The sequence below is a fragment of the Saccopteryx leptura genome, chromosome 7 (assembly GCF_036850995.1).
Source record: "Saccopteryx leptura isolate mSacLep1 chromosome 7, mSacLep1_pri_phased_curated, whole genome shotgun sequence".
In the NCBI taxonomy this organism is placed as follows: Eukaryota; Metazoa; Chordata; class Mammalia; order Chiroptera; family Emballonuridae; genus Saccopteryx; species Saccopteryx leptura.
Window position 1 is genome coordinate 112,416,461 of NC_089509.1, and position 19,855 is coordinate 112,436,315.

At 43.8% G+C, this 19,855-nt stretch overlaps 1 protein-coding gene across 15 annotated transcripts in view; it reads right to left on the reverse strand.

The window, feature by feature from the left end:
- Window positions 1–400: 400 nt before the first annotated feature.
- TRIP12 (thyroid hormone receptor interactor 12) overlaps window positions 401–19,855 on the reverse strand; it is a 151,608-nt gene continuing 132,153 nt past the window's right edge. For all 15 annotated transcript variants that reach the window (XM_066345266.1, XM_066345276.1, XM_066345268.1 and 12 more), the window contains 10 exons: window positions 19,403–19,559; window positions 18,051–18,149; window positions 11,227–11,341; window positions 10,768–10,922; window positions 8,837–9,001; window positions 6,558–6,722; window positions 4,363–4,476; window positions 2,663–2,757; window positions 2,139–2,242; window positions 401–1,546 (listed from right to left, as the gene is read on the reverse strand). In XM_066345266.1, coding sequence (XP_066201363.1) covers window positions 1,350–1,546; window positions 2,139–2,242; window positions 2,663–2,757; window positions 4,363–4,476; window positions 6,558–6,722; window positions 8,837–9,001; window positions 10,768–10,922; window positions 11,227–11,341; window positions 18,051–18,149; window positions 19,403–19,559 — 1,366 coding nt within the window. In that variant the 3' untranslated portion in view covers window positions 401–1,349. The remainder of the gene's footprint in view (window positions 1,547–2,138; window positions 2,243–2,662; window positions 2,758–4,362; window positions 4,477–6,557; window positions 6,723–8,836; window positions 9,002–10,767; window positions 10,923–11,226; window positions 11,342–18,050; window positions 18,150–19,402; window positions 19,560–19,855) is intronic.

The window sequence follows — 19,855 nt, forward strand, 5'->3', positions numbered from 1 at the left end:
CCTCAGGAGGGAAAGAATCTCCTCCCATTCTCTCTCCACATTTCATGTTCTTCAAGTTGCCGCTACTGATTCTCTGTCTAGCGAGGTCAGCCGTGACGTGGGGTCGTGGAGACGGAGCGGCTCACTCGCACGGAAGGACATCTACACAAGTTATGCATACAGCACAGAACTATAAACGAAAAGGTGAAGCAAACAGTATTTATTTTCAGGTAGAAACAGTAACCTGACGGTTATTGCAGATTTGGGAAACCAGCACACAGAACTACCGGACAGAGCATCACAGGTGCTTTCATCTGTGTGGACACATGGCTGCGCTGTTTGTCCCAAGTTGGTGCTGGAGGGTGGGGGTGGGGGGTAGGGGTGAAAGACAGACAATGAACAGAAACTTAAAACAAGAACATGGGATAAAAAAAGTCTTTTACTCCAACAGGGAATGAAAACTCATTTTCTTTACAACTTTACATCAATTCATAATGCTCTGGCCATAGAAGAACGCATCCTGGCCAGCCCACGCTGTAGGCTGCGGCCCTGGCGTAGCCCACACACGAGAAATGAATGAAGGCGCTTCCTGGCCTCTGCTCCAGGGCAGCTGCTGCTGAGGTCCCCTGTAAACATCCCTGTGTCCCTGGCAGGTGGCCAGCAACACCCCACGGCCATGTTCAAACTAAGCTCTAAGGAAAGTCCACCCCGTTACAGAGGCTGAATTATACTGACATCTATGTCAACTCATCACTGACTTTTAAATTCTAACTTTGAGAGACGAGGGACAACAAAAGCCCATGGCTAATGAAAACATTAACGGCTGAGTGTCACATACAAAAAGCCTGTGCCAGGTGGGCAGACAATACATGGACGGGGGAGGAGTCGGGGGAGGGAGAGCACACAGAGCTGGCCCACTAAACGCATCCGGGCAATGCGCGGGAGCTTTCCGCTCTGTCCTTATGGACAAGGGTTGTCTCTGGGGAAAACAGAAGTGCGGACTTAGCCAGATGGATACACACAGCCCAGAATTAAACTGCACAGCGACATTTATTGTTTCAGCCTGGAAAACATCCCTTTTTTAAATTTCACACAGCAAAGCAAGTTAAAAACTTCACTCATCAAATAAATGATAATTTAAACAAGAACTTACTAAAGAAACCTCATCACAACAACGTTTTAGGGCCTGATCACTTTAAGTCCACGGGGCCATTTATGATACCAACCAAGTGTCTCTTTTATAATCTGCAAGCCGTTTTTCCTACAACAAGAAGGCGTAACATGTTTCCTTGACTCAGGTGATACATTTAGAAAAGCAATCACGATTTTTCTTTTGCTGTGACAGGCAGACACTGCACTTCTCGGTGTGATCAGGAAAGGTGGAATGACTGCTGCCCTTCTCTTGCTGCTATCAACAGTTTTTCTCGCATGATCTCAAGGCTCGAATAGTCCGGCAACTTAAGATAGTTCACACAAGTCATTACAGAGGGCAGGAAGTCATCTGGGTTCTCTGTTGATTCGAACGTCTTCCGGACAATGGTCAAAGGTGGGTTCAAACTCCGGAAGCCTGATTCAGAGGGAAAGACGGAGGACTCATGAGTGTACACAGGAGGCACATGGCTAGCTCAGAGAACACTTCCTTACCCACTAAAGGAACAGGCTGGAATGACAGGTGTACCTTTTTTCTGCTACTACCATCAAAATACATTACGCAGCTGTACAACATCACAGCAATGTTTCTATCTCTCAATTAAATCTACACAATCTACATACATTTAGTGCCTAGAACCTGGTGTCTGCTTTATTTACTATAAAAAGTCATTGTACAACACGGAGGCAAACACTTCCTTATGCCTTCGGACTTTTAAAACAGAGTACCAATTTATACCCAATATGAGTTTACTAGGACTCATCTCTGAAAAATCAGACATCAGAGTGCCTTCTCACCCAAGAGTTCATAATGTACAAATGTCTAAGACTTTGAATTTTATCTAGAAAAGTGGCATTACATGTGTATCAGTCATCCTACTTCAATGTGTTTAAGATAATCCCTGTGAATTTCCCTGCCAACGATAATCCAATCAGGAATCCGCGCTGGGCCTGTGGCCCCCCGCTCCCCAGCCAGAACAGACCCAGCACCGATAGGACTGGACACCCACCTCCAACAGGCAGTCTCGGGCTGCCCGTCACAAACTGGAGGAAGAGCCTCTGCTGCTCATTATCAAAACTACTGAGAATCTCAAACAAAAACTTCACAGCCCGACTGCAACAGAAATACAGAAATAAATCATATTATTCACCACATTAAAGTACAGTTGTGAATCACAGCACACTGCCAACTCTCCTAGAAACTGATTACATATGAAATCACATCACAATGAACTCTGAAATCAAATTTGCTTCTGCTGTCACAGCTAGAATTCAAATCGGATGATTACTACTGTAATAAACCTGTCTGGGATTGTTCAGATATTTGTCTTCCTATATATAAAAGGAGTAAAGGGTCCCCCCCCCCTTCCATGCCCATTTTCACAGGAATACTTGAAAAAGAATCATTTGGGTCCTAAAGTGCCGGTTTTGAGAGAATTAAGGCCAAAATATCAGAAAACCTCATAACCCCTTTTATTGTTGTTTACACTCTATATGCACAGGGAGGCCGAGACGCGGGCGGGCGCGTGCTCACCTGTCGTGCGTGTACCCGTGGTCGGGCCTGCAGCATTCCATCAGCGTCTTTGCATCCCAGGTGTCTGCTTTGCTGCCGCACAGGAGCTGGTCCAGCTGTGCATTTATAGACGGTAATTAATCACTAAAGACAAGAGCTGTGTAACAGTGAACCGTGTGCACTGTCCTGATATACAGGTCCAACGCATCAAGCAAGAGCCACTTTTTGTGTCACAGCCTACAGCTCAGACCTTGTTACACAAAGTGCTCTCCCCAGGCATTCAGAGGGCCAGTCTCCTCTTCGGCTGCACATGAACAGACACTCTGGCCGGCTGCAGGGACTGGGCTCTAGAGAAGCCTCTCACCTCAAACAAAGCATCTGAGACAAACCCTTGATTTAAGTTTCCTAATTCTCCTCACTTCTTTAATCTACTTCTAAGCAGAGATGATTAGTCCTGGCTTTTGGAATCACAAGGGGTCTCAGTGAGGGAACCTGAGAAAGACGACTGGGCTGGAGAGGGAAAGGGAAGACAAGGCTGAGCTGGGCCCAGCAAACGGGGACGTCTTCCCATTTTGTCTGGAGAGGCACATCTATGCCATACAGTTGTATGGGGTCCTACGGGGAACCAATGACCCCACTGGTCATTGATGTTCTTGCAGAAGGAACATCAGCAAGAAATGTCTTTGTGTCCTTGGAAAATCTAAAATCAGTGTCAAATTAAACCATCTTTTCTCTAGTTTAACTGCCCATTTGTAGACTGAGAAAATCCAATTCAGGACACATGAGATTTACTATCTATTACATGTCACTCACTGTTGGGTACTTTACCATCTTGTTCAATGAGATAGGGGTCACCGCAATTTTAGGGAAGAGGCAGTCAGATCAGGCACAACTACTTGGCTAAGGTCACACAGCTAAGTAGTGGAGAAGATTCAATTCTAGGAACAATACTTGTTGCTTTCAATTCCAGAGGACACTAACCCATAAAGTGCCAGAAATAGCACATGCTTCAGTAATTAACAAACCAAAGTGGACATAAAAATAATAATTGAGATTAAAATGCTAACTTACTCATAGATTTCCAGATTCAGCTGGCACTGAACATGTATTCTTAAGCTAGTAGCTAGTATGCAAAAAAATAAGTTTCCAAACCTAGTTCTCAGCCAGCTCGTGTAGTTCCCTGAGATTGCTACTGCACTTCAAGAGAGCTAAAATACCACCTATGCACATAAATTCATTTTCCCCATTCTACAAAGTCTTCTCTGAATTCAGCAATTAAGTAGCTTACAACACTTCCTTAAAACCTCAAGGACTAACTTTAATCCTGAAACAAAATCCAAGAAGTTTAGTCAAAAAACAAAAGAAAACAAAGCATCAGGGTAGCCATCTGGGTGTCGGCTTCACTGCTTGGACCCACGCTCGCCCACCAGCCCCAGGAGTGCAGAAACCAAGCCACACTCCCCACCGGCCTGGGTCCCAGCTCCCCCCTCACACAGGCGGCCTGCACCCTTGTATTTACATTTATACGGTACTTAGTGTTCACCATGCTTCCCTACTCAGGAAATGATCTTACCTTTCCCCAAGACCAAGCCCTTGCTCCCACCCCCCTCCTGTGGTCTGCAACAATGGCGGCTCGGACTAAATGGCACAGAGACACCCCACTAAAATAATTCTAGGTACCAAACTAGATGTGAACGCTTCTTTCATCAGAAGCTACTCACTTCTTCCGGGTAGAAGTACTGAAGATGGCTGAGTGGGAAGACTGATTCAAACCCATCTCTGAATGAATCAAACTGCCTGGAAACACCTTCGTTCAGTGCCCAGAATATAACCAGCTGCAAAAAAGAAAAAAATCTTTTACAAACTGTGACAAGATTTCAACTCTTTGTAACAAAGTACAGTGAAACATTACTTAAAAAAAAAGACAAGTTTTTAAGTTTTTAAAGTATCTCTAAGAGAACTGCATAAGTAAAAGGTCGGTCAGGTCAAGTTCTGATTTGGCTCTACAGTAAGAAAATATCAAGATGCCATGTACATATATATTCAGTGTGTTTTCAAAACTCATTAACATAAAATCCTTATGGTATAGAGTTCTATATGACCTTACCAGATGAGAATTTCCCAAGGGGATAAAATGTTAACTGAGAATTAAAAGATAATGCTTCAAGAGTTACCATTACCAACTGTTAAAGTGTTTTTATAAGTGCTTTTAATGTGAAAAAAGGCAAACTTTAGAAATACATTCACATGAAATTGAAGAGTAACAAAAATCCACTGCTTCTATTCCATTATCTAGTCATCAATCACTCTGGCTAACCCATCTGGGTCAGAAATAGAGGCTTATTCAGATAAAAAATAGCATTTCATTGATAAAAAAAAAAGAAAGCATTATTATAAATTATTTTCAGAGAAATTTAATTCATTTAATAGTAAACTGAAGATTAGTCTTCTCAATGTGAGAAAAAGTAGGCCGCAGAAGAAGATAGTCCTACTGAATATTAAATTACTTAGGAAGCATAGAAATGTTAGATTAAATAGCACCCAAGGTCCTCTACCATCTTTTCTTTCTCTCAAACTGATGAAGAAACCAGAGCTAAAATTTTTCACAGGACTGACCTAAAATCCCACAGTGGAGTTAGTGGGAAAGCTAGGTCTAGGTGGAGGGTGGTGCTCCATCTTGAACCCAATGCTCTTTCAACTCAATGTCAGGAAAAAAAGCAGAAGAAACTTTTCAAAAAGTAGTAATAAAGATCTACATGGTTGTAATTTAAAATATAATTTGTGTTCAATATAAAATTCTCTGTAATTCAGCAAATATAATCAATTTAGTAATTTGACTATATTTAATAATTTAAAAAACCTCACCAAACTCATAAACATGTGTGAATATGTGTGAGAGTGTGTGTGTGTGAGAAAGAGAAGAGAGAGAGAGAGAGAGAGAGAGAGGGAGAGAGAGAGAGGGAGGGGGTGAGGGAAGAGAGAGGGAGAGGAAAAGAGAGTGAGAGGAAAAGAGAGGGAGAGGGAGAGGGAGAGAGGGAGGGAGAGGGAGAGAGAGAGAGCGAGAGAGAGAGGGAGAAAGAAGGGGTGAGGGAAGAGAGGGAGAGGGAGAGGGAGAGGGGGAGAGAAGGGGTGAGGGAGAGAGGGAGAGGGAGGAGAGAGAGAGGAAGGGGAGGGAGAGACGGGGAGAAGGAGAGGGAGAGAAGGGGAGAGGGAGAGAGGGAGAGAAGGGGAGAGGGAGAGAGGGAGAGAAGGGGAGAGGGAGAGAGGGAGAGGGAGAGAGGGAGAGGGAGAGAGGGAGAGAAGGGGAGAGGGAGAGAAGGGGAGAGGGAGAGAGGGAGAGAGGGAGAGAAGGGGAGAGGGAGAGAAGGGGAGAGGGAGAGAGGGAGAGAAGGGGAGAGGGAGAGAGGGAGAGAAGGGGAGAGGGAGAGAGGGAGAGAAGGGGAGAGGGAGAGAGGGGGTGAGGGAGAAGGAGAGGGAGAGAAGGAGAGAGGGGGAGAGTGAAAGAGAATTCTTCTTAGCCAGCCTGAGAGAAAGGCAGAAATGCAACTAAGGGCGGTCACAAGGGCTCCTTTCCACTGGTCTTCTGAAACTGACAAAATGTGGAATGTGATGCTAGGAAACAGTAATTAAGCTTGAGAACAGCAAAGTCAAGATCGCAGAAGGCATTGTGAAATGTCTGACATGTGCTCTCAGACAGCGGACAGAGGCCAGGGCCCGAAGAAGTAAACTTCACGCCGTGGTCTCAGGGTCAGAGGTCGCCCACCAGTGTGCGGCAGCCAGCTGACAGGGCCGAGCCCCCCCCCCCCCCGAGCCCCCCCCCCCCCCCCCCCCCCCCCCCCCCCCGTCAGAGCAGTGTCCACAGACTCAGCCCTGCACTCAGGTGGCCTTCTCCCCAGAGGATGCTGCAAGTACGTACTCTCAGATACTCTTCCAGATTGTGGATAGTGACGGGTATGTCCTTCCCTCCTTTCTTCAGTTCAATGTTAGGAAACCCTGGTAGAGTAAAATCCAATCCTAGATCTTCAACTGAGCAGCCATTCATAGTCAGGGTTTCCAATGCATATCGTAGACTCTCTTTGGTCTAAACAGAAGGGAGGTGGATTGTCAGGTACAACCATTCACTCAATTATGGTTTTGAGTTTATAAAGTAAAAGATATGCTAGTAAGTTTTATGGACTCCTTTAGCTCTTAGCCTATTTTCTCTTATTTTGTCATAATCTACACATGACCTAGTCACTGAGATTGCAAAGGAGATCACCTTAAACACTTCAGAAGCCAAGTATTCATATGGGAAACAAATTCTCCAGTGTTCCTCCATACTAAAATGTTTGCTACTCAATCTGATCATATTCAAATCAAATTCCACAGAAAGACCATGATACCTTGCATCATGGCCTATCACGTGGGCCCTGGAGGCAGACAGCCTTTTCATAAGTTCTTGGCTGACCTTAATAAACCCAATGTATGTATATAGCTAATACTGAGAAACTATACAGTTAGGAATTTATAAACCAAATAATAACTAAAAGTAATGCACTATCTAGTAATGGCAGTAAACCTTTTTCCTCTGGAAAGCTCGAGTCTAAAGAATAGCCTGCAGATTCTTCATTCAGGCCTAGACTAATAAATACCTATTCGTAGCCCTACCGTGAAAAAGGATGCCAAAAAAGTCATCCTCTAAAACAAATGTGTTGGTTTTTTTCCGAAGTTGGAAATGGGGAGACAGTCAGACAGACTCCCGCATGCACCTGACTGGGATCCACCCAGCATGCCCACCTGGGGGCAATGCTTTGCCCATCTGGGGCATTGCTCTGTTGTGACCAGAGCCATCCCCAGCGCCTGGGCCAACTTTGCTCCAATGGAGGCTCAGCTGCGGGAGGGAAAGAGAGAGACAGAGAGGAAGGAGAGGGAGAGGGGTGGAAAAGCAGATGGGCGCCTCTCCTGTGTGCCCTGGCCGGGAATCGAACCCAGGATTCCCGCACGCCAGGCCAACACTCTACCACTGAGCCAAATGTTAAAAGCAGTTTGTATTACTTGCTTTTTAAAATTAAGATTATGACAGATGTTTATATTTTATAGAGGCATAAAATTTTTTTTAGATTAAACGTGAAAGACTAACATGCAAAACTGCAAATTCTATCCAAAAACAAAGGTATCCAGTCCCAGAGAAAGAAGGCAGATGGGATTCCGGATTGGACATGTCTCCACTTGAGTGCAAAACATTTGGAGACAAGACTCCGTAACAGAGCTTGCACAGGGTCTACACCCGCTCCAGACCAGGCAGCCTGGCCGTGAATTCCAGCTCCCACAGTCTAGGTGTGTGGCCCTGGGCAGCACATTTCCCGACCTGTCTGCCTTGGGTTTCTCACATGTAGAACAGGGATCACAGACACACGATGTCTCACGGGGTGCTGGGGACTGAATGAATTAATAAATGCCAGGCACTTGGAAGTGCTGGGCTTTTACTTTTGTTCCTTGCCCCCATCCCCTCAGATGATCCTAAATAAGATTGCAGTAGTTTAAAATTTATAAAGTTGGTAAGCATAAACCTGTTCCTAAAAATCCAGACAATAGATACTGTATGAAATACATAAACTTGGCCTCTCTTCCCTGATGAAAAGGCATTCTAATCCCCGAACTGTCTACTGTAAGCTCCTCTCCATTTTATCAAGAGATGCAACATCTCCCCCTCTCCAGAATCTCCTCAATTCTCTATTCTTAATGGGAGCTGATCTAACATTGGTCCATGTTACCTGCCCAAATATAAGCTGTTTGAGTCTGTGCCACTTTTTTTTTTTGCCACTTTAAAATACAACTTTGTCTTCTTCTAATGCCAGATACAGAATCACTCTAATCTCAAAATGAGTCAAATGAGTTTTTAACCTATTGTTAATAAAGTGTATAAATTAACAATATAAAGCTCAAGATTATCCATGAAATCAAACAGAGAAACTTCAACATATGTTGGAGGATATTTTATTTGCTAATCAAACCATTTACTCATCAACTGCTGTTATTACAGGTCCCACTGTAAAATCTTACATTTCAGCTATAATAAAAAAAATTAAACTCTTCCAAATTAACATATTAATATAAAACAACAGCTGAGTCAAATACAAACCACTTAACAAAGACCTTACCTTTCTATAATAGGAAACTGATCCACTTAACCATTTCCTCATCTCCTATGCCTACCTGGGATTTGTCCTGTTCAAGTCTTTTCTTCTGTCTGACAATGTCCTCTAGGTGATACACTGATCTGGCTACTACCGGGTCAATGTCAAACAGGTCGTGTGATGTCAGTGAAGTCTCTTGCCGCAGCATCCACTTATAAAAGGGTAAGCCAAGAGGAAGGTCCACCTGAAAGGGAACATGCAAAATATTTTAACAGTCACAGCTTCTAGAATCACCTCAATTCTATAACTGACACTCCAAGAGGTCGTCTAAACAGGTCAAGCAATTCCCACGGGGGAAAAAGGGGTATTTAGAAACAGTTTCCCTCACTATATGAAACTGCTCCAATTTAAATTAATTGGGGTGGGGTGGGGGGGTCCTGGACGGTTGGCTCAGCGGTAGAGCGTCGACCTGGCATGTGGAAGTCCCAGGTTCGACTCCCAGCCAGGGCACATAGGAGAAGCACACACCTGCTTCTCCACCCCTCCCCCCTCTTTCCTCTCTGTCTCTCTCTTCCCCTCCCGCAGCCAAGGCTCCACTGGAGTAAAGTTGGTCCGGGCACTGAGGATGGCTCCATGGCCTCCGCCTCAGGTGCTAGAATGTCTCCTGCTGCAACGGGCATCGCCCCCTGGTGGGCATGCTGGGTAGATCCAGTCAGGGTACACAGGAGTCTCTCTCTGTCTCCCTGCTTCTCACTTCAGAAAAATACCAAAAATATTATAAATAATAAATAAATAAATAAATCTGGGGCCCTGATATTGTAAAAAAAAAACCAAAAAACTTTAAATCTTTAAGAACCTCATTTAAACAATAATCTTATGAAAGAATTTTTCAATGATGGAAATATTTTCTTCATAAGGGCTCAACATCAAGAGATGTTTAGAGGAAAGGGGTTAAAAGGAAGAAGCTACTGATTATCAATAAAATTTAAACTTCTACTTCTAAAATAACTGCTTAACAGCTGATTCTTCAGTTACAGTGAAACTGTAAGCTTGTGAATTTGACATCAGATGAGCATGTCTTCCACATATGGAGACGAAGGATCTCAGAAAATGTGAGGTGAGGCCCTGGCTGGTTGGCTCAGCGGTAGAGCGTCGGCCTGGCGTGCGGGGGACCCGGGTTCGATTCCCGGCCAGGGCACATAGGAGAAGCGCCCATTTGCTTCTCCACCCCCCTCCCTTCCTCTCTGTCTCTCTCTTCCCCTCCCCCAGCCGAGGCTCCATTGGAGCAAAGATGGCCCGGGCACTGGGGATGGCTCCTTGGCCTCTGCCCCAGGCGCTAGAGTGGCTCTGGTCGTGGCAGAGTGACGCCCCGGAGGGGCAGAACATCGCCCCCTAGTGGGCAGAGCGTCGCCCCTGGTGGGCGTGCCGGGTGGATCCTGGTCGGGCGCATGTGGGAGTCTGTCTGACTGTCTCTCCCCGTTTCCAGCTTCAGAGAAATACAGAAAAAAAAAAAAATTTTTTTTTAAAAATAAAAAAAAAAAATTAAAAAGAAAATGTGAGGTGAGGAAATGAAGAAAAGTCCAGAAACACTCAAACCTCTGTGAATACTGATTTTACTTTCATTCCAGCCTTCTAATGGCAAGTTACTGCAGCTCAGTTACATAACCATGCTTTCCTACTGAGTGAAACTAGGATGTCAAACACTGTAGAAGTATGTGACTAAAACCAGCCTTGGTGATGCCTGGTTCTCTGAACCCCTGCCACTAATAGAACATGGACCACAGACTGGCCCTGCACATCACCTGAGAGCTGGTGTAAAAACATGGGCTCTTGGGCCTCGCCCCCTGAGCTACTCAATCACAACTGGTTCTTGTGACAAACTCCCCAAGTAACTCACAAACACATTAAATTAGTGATGCACGTGCTTTAGTGTTGGGTGCACAGATTCGGTACTGTCACAGAACACAGGCACAATGTAAATTACAGCAAGGCAAATAAACGGAAACTTACCAATCTGAAATCCATGATTGCCTTGGCCATTAGTTTCCCTAAGAAGCGAAACTTCATCTTCACCTTGGCAATATGAGCTGGCTTTGCCGTCCTACCAAAGGGAAGTGCAAACAGGCCCTGGAGGTTTTGAATATACTTGGTCCCTTCTTGGCTTCCTGTAAAATGAGCAAGTCACCACACATTAGATGCTATTGCCCTAAATAAAACAAAGCAAAACCTGGTAACTAAAAAAACACTTAAAAAATTCAGTATTCTCAAACTTGAATGGATCATGGAGTATAATCCTCTAGAGCTGGACAGCTCTTCCTTATTTGATAAATGGGAGAATAAAGGCTAAAATAATTAAGGTCAGAGAGCACGGTCCTCTGCTAGACATTAAATATATCTGATGAACTGTAAGGGCCCTTATCCTGATCTGCATAACACAAACTGAACATCTAACTCACAGATTAGTATTACCTTTTGGATTGCTAAGAGTTACTTCTTCACCTCTCCAGAGACCCAAGTCAGCTCTCTGTAGTTCCTGAGATACAAGTGCATAAAACTCCAGTGTAGGCCCAAGACCTGTACCAACCTACAGAAGAATAAAAGTAGAACAATTTCAAATTTTAGAATCTGTGCTTCTTTTAACTTGCCTACTTCTGGCAACAGGGATATGACAGGAACTATTTATCAGGATGCAGCAGGCATTATTTCCCCAACTGCCTTCACGGTGTTCCTTGTCTTGGTCAACCCTTTATGATGTCTTTCTCTATGGCCCTGACACTGTAACTGTATGGTTTGAGCTTACGTCCTGAGAAAAGTACCTTCGTAGCTTACACCCAGGCATAAACGTGGCATGGTTTGCACATGGCTCTCTCTCCCAATCTCTTTGGTGAACGGTAACCCTGAAACCAGCTCAAATGTCACCTCCTCAGGGGACATCTCCTTATCTGCCCAGTTACTTTGCTCTTCTTCTTAGGACTTACATTTCAGCTACTTAAGTACTTATCACATTACACTGTCACCATTTCATTCAATGCCTGTCACCTCTGTATCCTCACAGTGCCCAAACACACACCAGCAATTTAATAGAGGTTTGCTCAAGAAACACCAACAGGGGAAGGTCTGAAGCCGTAAGATCACCTACCAGGCTCGCTCAGCCTTCAACACCACATCGTGGCTTCTCAAGCCCACAGGGTGTTGGAATCTCCTGAGCGCTTTATCAATATGCACACGTGGGAGTGGGCATGTCCCTAAAATTCTGATTTGGTAGGTCCAGTTACTGGTATTCTGAAACAAGCTACACAGGTGAATGGACAGCCTCGGAGAAAACCCCTCCTCTGAGACCCACGAGCCAGGGCAGTGTTCACAGCCGAGTTATATCTTCATGTTCTATCAGTCCTACCAGTCCAGACCGTAACTTAGATATGCAGCTAAAGGCAAGTTCATACCACAGTTTATAAGCTAAATCTCACCAATCTTGTCAAGAAGGCTATATTTCACTTATAGAGTATTTACAAATAATGGGCATTATTTTATTCCATCACATCACTTTTAAAAATATCCACACTAACTTAAAACATTAGATGCAGTCCACCAAAAGTCTAACTCAACTTTCCAAACAGTGATCTGCTGGGACCTGGTGACACGTGCCTGGCCTACCCTGCCCCAGTCAGTATTCCACAGCAGTGCACGGCGGCCTGTGGCCCACACTCCCACCTGATCCCAGGGCCACCGCGGCTCTTGGTCTTACTCTCCACATTCCAACCAATCATTAAACACTGTAAGCCCTGCCTTCAAAATACATTCTAAACTGCTACCACCAGTATCTCTTATCTGGTCTCTGCACTAGCATTCTTAGCATCTCATAGATGCCTATTCTTGTAGCGCCAAGAGAGAGCCTTACAAAACACAAGTTCGTATCTTTCCTCCACACCCCCGAAGGCTTCCGTCTCACTCAAAGCAAAAGCACAGGTTCAAAAAACTGCCCACATATCTGTCCTATGTGATCCATAGTCATCAGCCAACAGGCAAGAATGTCTGCCTCAGGGCTTCTGCTAGTCTGTTCTTTTGCTATAGATGCTCTTCCCCCAGATAGTAATGACTCACCTCTGCTCAAATGTCACCTTATCCCCTTCCTGTCATATTCCATCTTCATTCATCCACGCCCTAACAGATATGTGTGTATAAGTGTGTGTGTCAACCTCCCCAAACTGAAAGAAAAGCTCCATGATGGTAGGGACTTTATGTATTTTTCTCTCCACTGAATCTTGGGCTTTGGAGGAGAGGATGAAATGGAAACTATAAAGCAGAGAAAGAATTTGCAGTAATATCTGGTGTCCACCAGATGGTGCTTTTAGGTCAGTTTTTTCCCTTTAGCATAATTATCCTAGGCTAGTTCGGAGCAGCCTAATTCCTTCACCCAAATACTGTCATTTCTATAGGTAAAAGAGACAAGTGAAAATATGAAACGACAGGGTTATCACAGTAAACGCTGTCATCACAGCAGTCTCTGTGTGGGCGAAAGGGCCAGCTCATCTCTCTGGCAACCCCCACCCGGGCCTGGCCGTGGACCTTCCCTCACTCAGCCACTCCACTAAAAAGGCAGGCTTTGCCCCCGTTTTTTTAAAGGAAAAAAAAAAAAAGCATAACACTCTAGAAACAAAAACAGAGAAAAATAAACTTAAAACTTTGAAAGTATTTTTCTTTCAAACTTATATTATGGCAATTATAATGTGATAATAGTCTAAGTGTTTTACTCATTTAATCATTCAAATAATATAACAAGGTAGCTCTATTTATCATATCCATTGTTGCGTTAGAAATTTATGTCCTTGCCCAACTTGACACAGCTAGTAAGCAGCACGCCGGCTCCACAGTCCACATTCCTAACCTTGACTATCCTGGAGGGCTGGGTCACTTGCAGCCCCAATTCCTGGGCTTGGGTGATTAAATCCAGAGACAGATTTAGTTCTTCCTTGTCTTAACACTGACCCCAATTCAAGCCACAGCCCACTCTGATCCGACATTGCGGATCAGGATGCCCCTAGAGCGGTTAGAAAGTCTTTCTTAGCCACCAGCTGCTTTGTGTGGTTGAGTATGATTTACAACCTGAGGTCCTATGCATATATAAAAGCAGCACTTCTCCTAACCCCCTTCCCCAAGAAAGTCAGCTCCTGGAATCTTTTCCAGTCAGTTAGACCCAACATGTAACAGGGAATTTGAACAGACCCACAAGGAATTAGAGAAAAGACATTCCTGCCAAGTGTAAAAGAGAACAAAGCCTGTTTAAATAAACTAAGCAGACAAGTCACCTAGCAAAGATCTCACAGTTTTATGTAAGAAACTTGGGCCTGTAACCATATAAGGACTGTGTCCTCTGAGCAACAGGCATGATGAGGGGAGATTCTAAAGACCCTGATTTCTAACCCTGGGAGTCAAGGCCTCCATTCTAGCTCTCGTCCCCCCATCAATTCCAGAGCAGTTTCTCCCTCCTGCCACTCACCACCACTCCAGATCCTTTTGTCCCTTAACTGCCCTCCCCCCCTTTCCACTAAGACCTAACTCCAGGGCTTACTTCTCCTCGCAGCCTTCCCCACACTCCTGGGACAGCGCCCTGTATCTGAGAGCCTTCTTCCCTCGGCATCGATCCCACTCAGCTGCCACACCTGTCCGCCCCTCTGTCCCGTCCGCCCTCACTATGCTGGACCCCTCAGAATGCGAGGGTTCTGTGCAGTCTGGGCCCCAGCAGGCCATGAGCCCCTGGGACTCAACTACTTACAACTTTAATTTTGATGACTGCATACTCTTATGTCAACTTTTCCAAGTCTTGATGAGGAGAAAAATGAATGAAAAATCAAAATCATGATTAAAATTATGTGGGTCACTACAGATACTATTGTAATCTACACAGTACTTCCACGAACCAGGCTCTATCTAACGCTTCACACCATGAAGCAGTCACAGCTGCTGAGGCTGCACTGTCCACATTTTATAGATGAGAATACTGAGGGGCCACATTGTTGGCTGTTATAAGTAATCAGTATAATGGAAGGCTTGAAATTTTATGTCCTTAAGACTCTAAGAAATTAAGGAAAAGAGGGAGAAAAGTATTCCCAGGACTCAATACTTCAGTGTTAAAACATAGAAAACCACTGTTTGATCATTGTCTTGGCTGTTTAAAATCATTTCAAGAAATAAAAGATAAAGATCAGAAAAGAAGTTTTTACAGATGACATGATTTCGACATGGGTTAGCAAACTGCAGCCCTGGCCCACAGCTTGTTTTTAAATGGTCTGTATGCTAAGAACGGTTTTTACATTGGATGGTTAAAAATAATGTTGAATAGCATTTCACAGTGTGGGAAAATTATACAAAGTTCAAATCTCAGTGACCACAGACAGTTTTAGTGGAACGCAGCCATGCTCACTCATGTATGCACTGTCTATGCCACACTCACTACACAAAGGCAAACGGAATAATTGTGATGAAGACCATCAATGGCCCACAAAGCCTGAAATATTTATTCTCTGGCCCTTTACAGAAAGTTTCCCAAGTCCTGGGTCTACAGTTATCCTAAATGATGTATTAAAAAAGTTATTAAACCCAATAATTAACTTTATCAAGGTAATAAAAGAAAGTCAACATAAAAAAATCAGTTTTATAAACTAACAGCAACTGGAAATTAAAATGAAAAAACAGTAATTTTCAATATCATCAAAAAATGTGAAGTATTTGGGGAGAAATCTAACAACACATATGCGAGGAAAACCTCTAAACGTGTTATGCAGCACACTGAGAGAACGAAAGAGACCGAGTCAGTGAACGGCCAGCCTGGGCCAAGCCTGGGAGACCTCACACTGGACATGGTCATTCTCTCAAACCCACCAAGATGCAACACAGCCCCAATTAACGCGCCTTGAGACAGTGTGAACACTGCCAAGCTGATTCTAAAATTCAGAGAGAATTACAACGGATTGAGAATTTAACCAAAACAAATTTGAAAAAAAAAAAAGTTATAAAACTCTAACTGATCTCAGGACCAACTATAAAGCTACAGAGATCAAGACTGTATAGATTAATAATAATAATAATAATAAAAGAACAACCCAGAAAATCTAGAAACAGACCGAAACATTCATAATGAACTAATTTTCAACAAAGGTGTCTTGTAATTCAATAGGAGAAAGTATGTTTTCTTTCCCAAACACATGGTGCTGGAAAAACAGAATGGCCCATGTTTTGGAACAAAGAACAGAGCCTGAGCCCTCACTTTACACCAGGGGCTTCCACCTTCTCACACCTGAGAACTGGTGACAACAGGAGAATTATTTCGGGACCACTACGGCAGAGATCACCCTGACATAAGCAAATCTGACTGAGGTTACTGGGTCCACCATCTTCATATAACATCGGGGTGGTGAGCTCTTTCAGGGCCCAGCATGAATTTCTGGTGGACCAGCAGTTTAAAAATATAGTTTTACACCACATATAAAAATTAGCTCAGATGAGATCATAGTAAATGTAGGAGCTGAAACAACAACAACAAAAAAAATCTGAGACCACAGATTATGAAAAAATTTCTTGAGATCCAAAATGAACCAGAAAAAAAAAAGATAAACTAAATCCATCAAAAGACTTTTGTTTTTTCAAAGACATTTCATAAGGAAATGAGAAGAGGCCCTGGCCGGTTGGCTCAGTGGTAGAGCGTCGGCCTGGCGTGCGGGGGACCCGGGTTGGATTCCCGGCCAGGGCACACAGGAGAAGCGCCCATTTGCTTCTCCACCCCCCCCCTCCTCTCTCTCTGTCTCTCTCTTCCCCTCCCGCAGCCAAGGCTCCATTGGAGCAAAGATGGCCCGGGCGCTGGGGATGGCTCCTTGGCCTCTGCCCCTGGCGCTAGAGTGGCTCTGGTCGCAGCAGAGCGACGCCCCGGAGGGGCAGAGCATCGCCCCCTGGTGGGCAGAGCATCGCCCCTGGTGGGCATGCCGGGTGGATCCTGGTCGGGCGCATGTGGGAGTCTGTCTGACCGTCTCTCCCTGTTTCCAGCTTCAGAAAAATACAAAAAAAAAAAGGAAATGAGAAGATAAATCTAAAGAGTGGAAGAAAATATTTGCAAGACAATGATCTCCTAAAGGACCCATATACAGAATATATCAAGAACTCCACAACTCAATGATAAAATAAAACTCAATGAAAAAGTGAACAAAATTCTTGGACATTTCTCCAAAAATATATGAATGGTCAATAAGGAATGAAAAGAGAACTCAGTATCACTAAGCATCAGAGAAATGCAAATTAAAACCCCAGTAAGATACCACTATAAACCCACTAGAATAACTGAAAATGAAAAGGACTAACAGTCCTAAGTGCCGGTGAGCAGATAAAACAACTGAAGCTCACGCACCACAGTACTGGTGGGAACGAAAAGGGCCCAGTCGCTATGGAGAACAGTTTGGTGTGTCTTTTAAAACTAAAATATATCTTACCAAATGCCTTAGCATTCAACCCTGAAGTACTTATCGAAGAGAAATAAAAACAAGTCTACATGAAGGGGTGTACACAAAGGTCATAGCAGCACTACTCATGAGTCAAAAACTGGAAACACTCAAAGGTGCATCAGCTGGCGATGGAACAGACTGCGGTGTGTGCATATAAGGAACGGTCTATCACTAAACAATGAAAGGAAACACTGATACATGCAACAACATGGATGAATCTCAAAAGCAGTTTACTGAGAGAAAGGTGACACAAAGGATTACACGTGGTATGATCCCATTTATTATGGTACTCTAAAAAAGACCAAACCTCAGGGACAGAAACAGATTAGAGCTGCCAGGGACTGGGGACAGAGGAAAGGGACTGTCTGCAAAGTGGTCTAAGTCACCTTTTGTGGGGTTGGGACATTTTTCTTTCTTGATGTGGTTAGTGATTACAGGCTATATACTTATCAACTTCTACAACTGTACATCTTAAAAGTGTGCATTTATTATAGGTAAGTTTTGTGTTCCAGTAAACCAGGTTTAAAAAATAGCAGTTCAAACATTTTGAAAGTTACATTTCAAACATCCTCTTTATCAACTAGATTACACAAACATCTGTTCTGATGCCAGAAAAATACTTTTATTATACAATTTAACCTCAAAAAATGGAGAACTCAGAACAATTCATTCAAGAGGAAATAGGACCAATCCTTAGATTTCACACAATTCCCAGTCGTCCTTTAGGATGTCACAGGGCTGAGAACACTGAAGACGTCTTACCAAGCACACCCCCCCACCAAGCGCACGGCCCGGAGAGCTCACCTCGTTCTCGTACTGGATCTCCAGCATGGCCCGCGAGCTGCCGAGGTCCTGCATCACGGACTCGGCTTGCTTCAGCAGCTCCTCCCGGTTCACAGTGCGCTGCAACGCCAAGCACAACAGTGAGGAAACGAAGCCCACCTCACTTCCACTAACGGGGTGGCACTTCTCGAAACACAAAAAATATCAACTCAATTGTTACAAACCTATTTCTTTTAAAAGTACACCTCAGAAAAGATTAAGAAGTAGCTGCGAGACCACAAACATTGATGGCACCCTGGTGTACATGGAGAAAAGCTAGATGTAAGCATCATTATTATCTTGAGCACACGACAAGTTCAGAAAACTCAAGTTGGAGAAGAAAGGATCTCTGCAACTTAACCGAACATCAAGCAATTCGGGGCTGCAGCGTCACGCCACCCCCGGGTCCGCACGCTCCCCAGCAGATGATGAAGAAATGGGAATGGAGGCGACAGGTGGGCTAGAAACCTGCGGGTCCTGACCTGCAGACCCTACAAGCACTACTGCGAACATCTACTGGTGAGGTTTGTGCTGACCCAGATCAGGATAGGAACAGCCAGGTTGTTTTAAGTATAATGTTTTTAGCTTTGTTCTGCTTCTCATTCCCCCCCGCCCCATTCTTTCCACTCCTCTTTTTCTGTCTTACTAAGGGCGCCTACAAGGCTTCTGGAGATGAAGGTCTTGAGAAGACACGTGATTAAGAAGCCTCAGCAGGAGGAGGCAGGGTGGTGACAGCAGGGAGCATGCTCTGATGGAAACAGCTCAGCTGTACATTTCAGGGCTGTGTGTTTCAGGGCCCTAAGCGTGGGGCCCCGGATGGTGACGTAACCACCACAGGGCTAACTGGGCTACAGGCACGAAATATACCTAAGATTGTGTTTCAGTCTCTTCTAGTTGGAGTAATTTGCTAAGAAAATTAAGTAGCTCTGATTGATTCTCCCTACTGTATACGAGCTCGATGATAAAATGGAGGCTGTAGCTTGAGTTCCTACTTTAGACAGGAAGCAAGTCTCAGTGAGAAAAGACAACATATTTTATTGGCACAAGAGTTATGAAAACGAAAAGACAAAAAACAATTGTAGAAATTATTTCAGAAATTGGGAAGAAGAACTCTATGGAGAATGAAGATGAATCCCAGATAGCCCAGTTCTAAGAGACTAATAAGAAAATATGGCTGAAAGATTATTAAAAAAAAATAAGCAAAAGACGACGGTGACTGAGACAGGACTCTAACCAACAGGCGTGATCAGACACACCACATTTCTAGTTTCCCCATCACTGCACTTTGAAAATCACAGGGTGATTTATCTTTGAAAATTTGGAGAGAAACTTACTTTTTTTCTATCCAATCTAGGTGCAACTCTGCTATCTTGAGAATCAGACTGGTTGATTTCTGGGTTGGTATCAAGTAATCTTTGCATTGCTCGGTCCCGATCAAATGCAGTTACATAAAAAAGCATTTGTCGGGTATCAAAAGGGAAGAAAAACGGGCTGTAAAAAGATGCAATATAAATTCATTATCTAAATCAGAATCAGAAACCATTAGAAACCCATATTAGATACAACTTTTGATGTGATACAGAATAATTGTAACTAATAAAACTGGTCTAGACAAACTAATTTTGAAGAATCTTCATAATTCTTACACGAAATTTATAAGTGATCAAGAAATGCATTAAGTAGCTTTTCACTGTAAAACCTGAAATTCAACCATTAAAATTCTAATGGTTGAATTCTAATTAAATGTCTGGAATCAAGTCTGTCCAAGATCATCTTTAATCTACCCA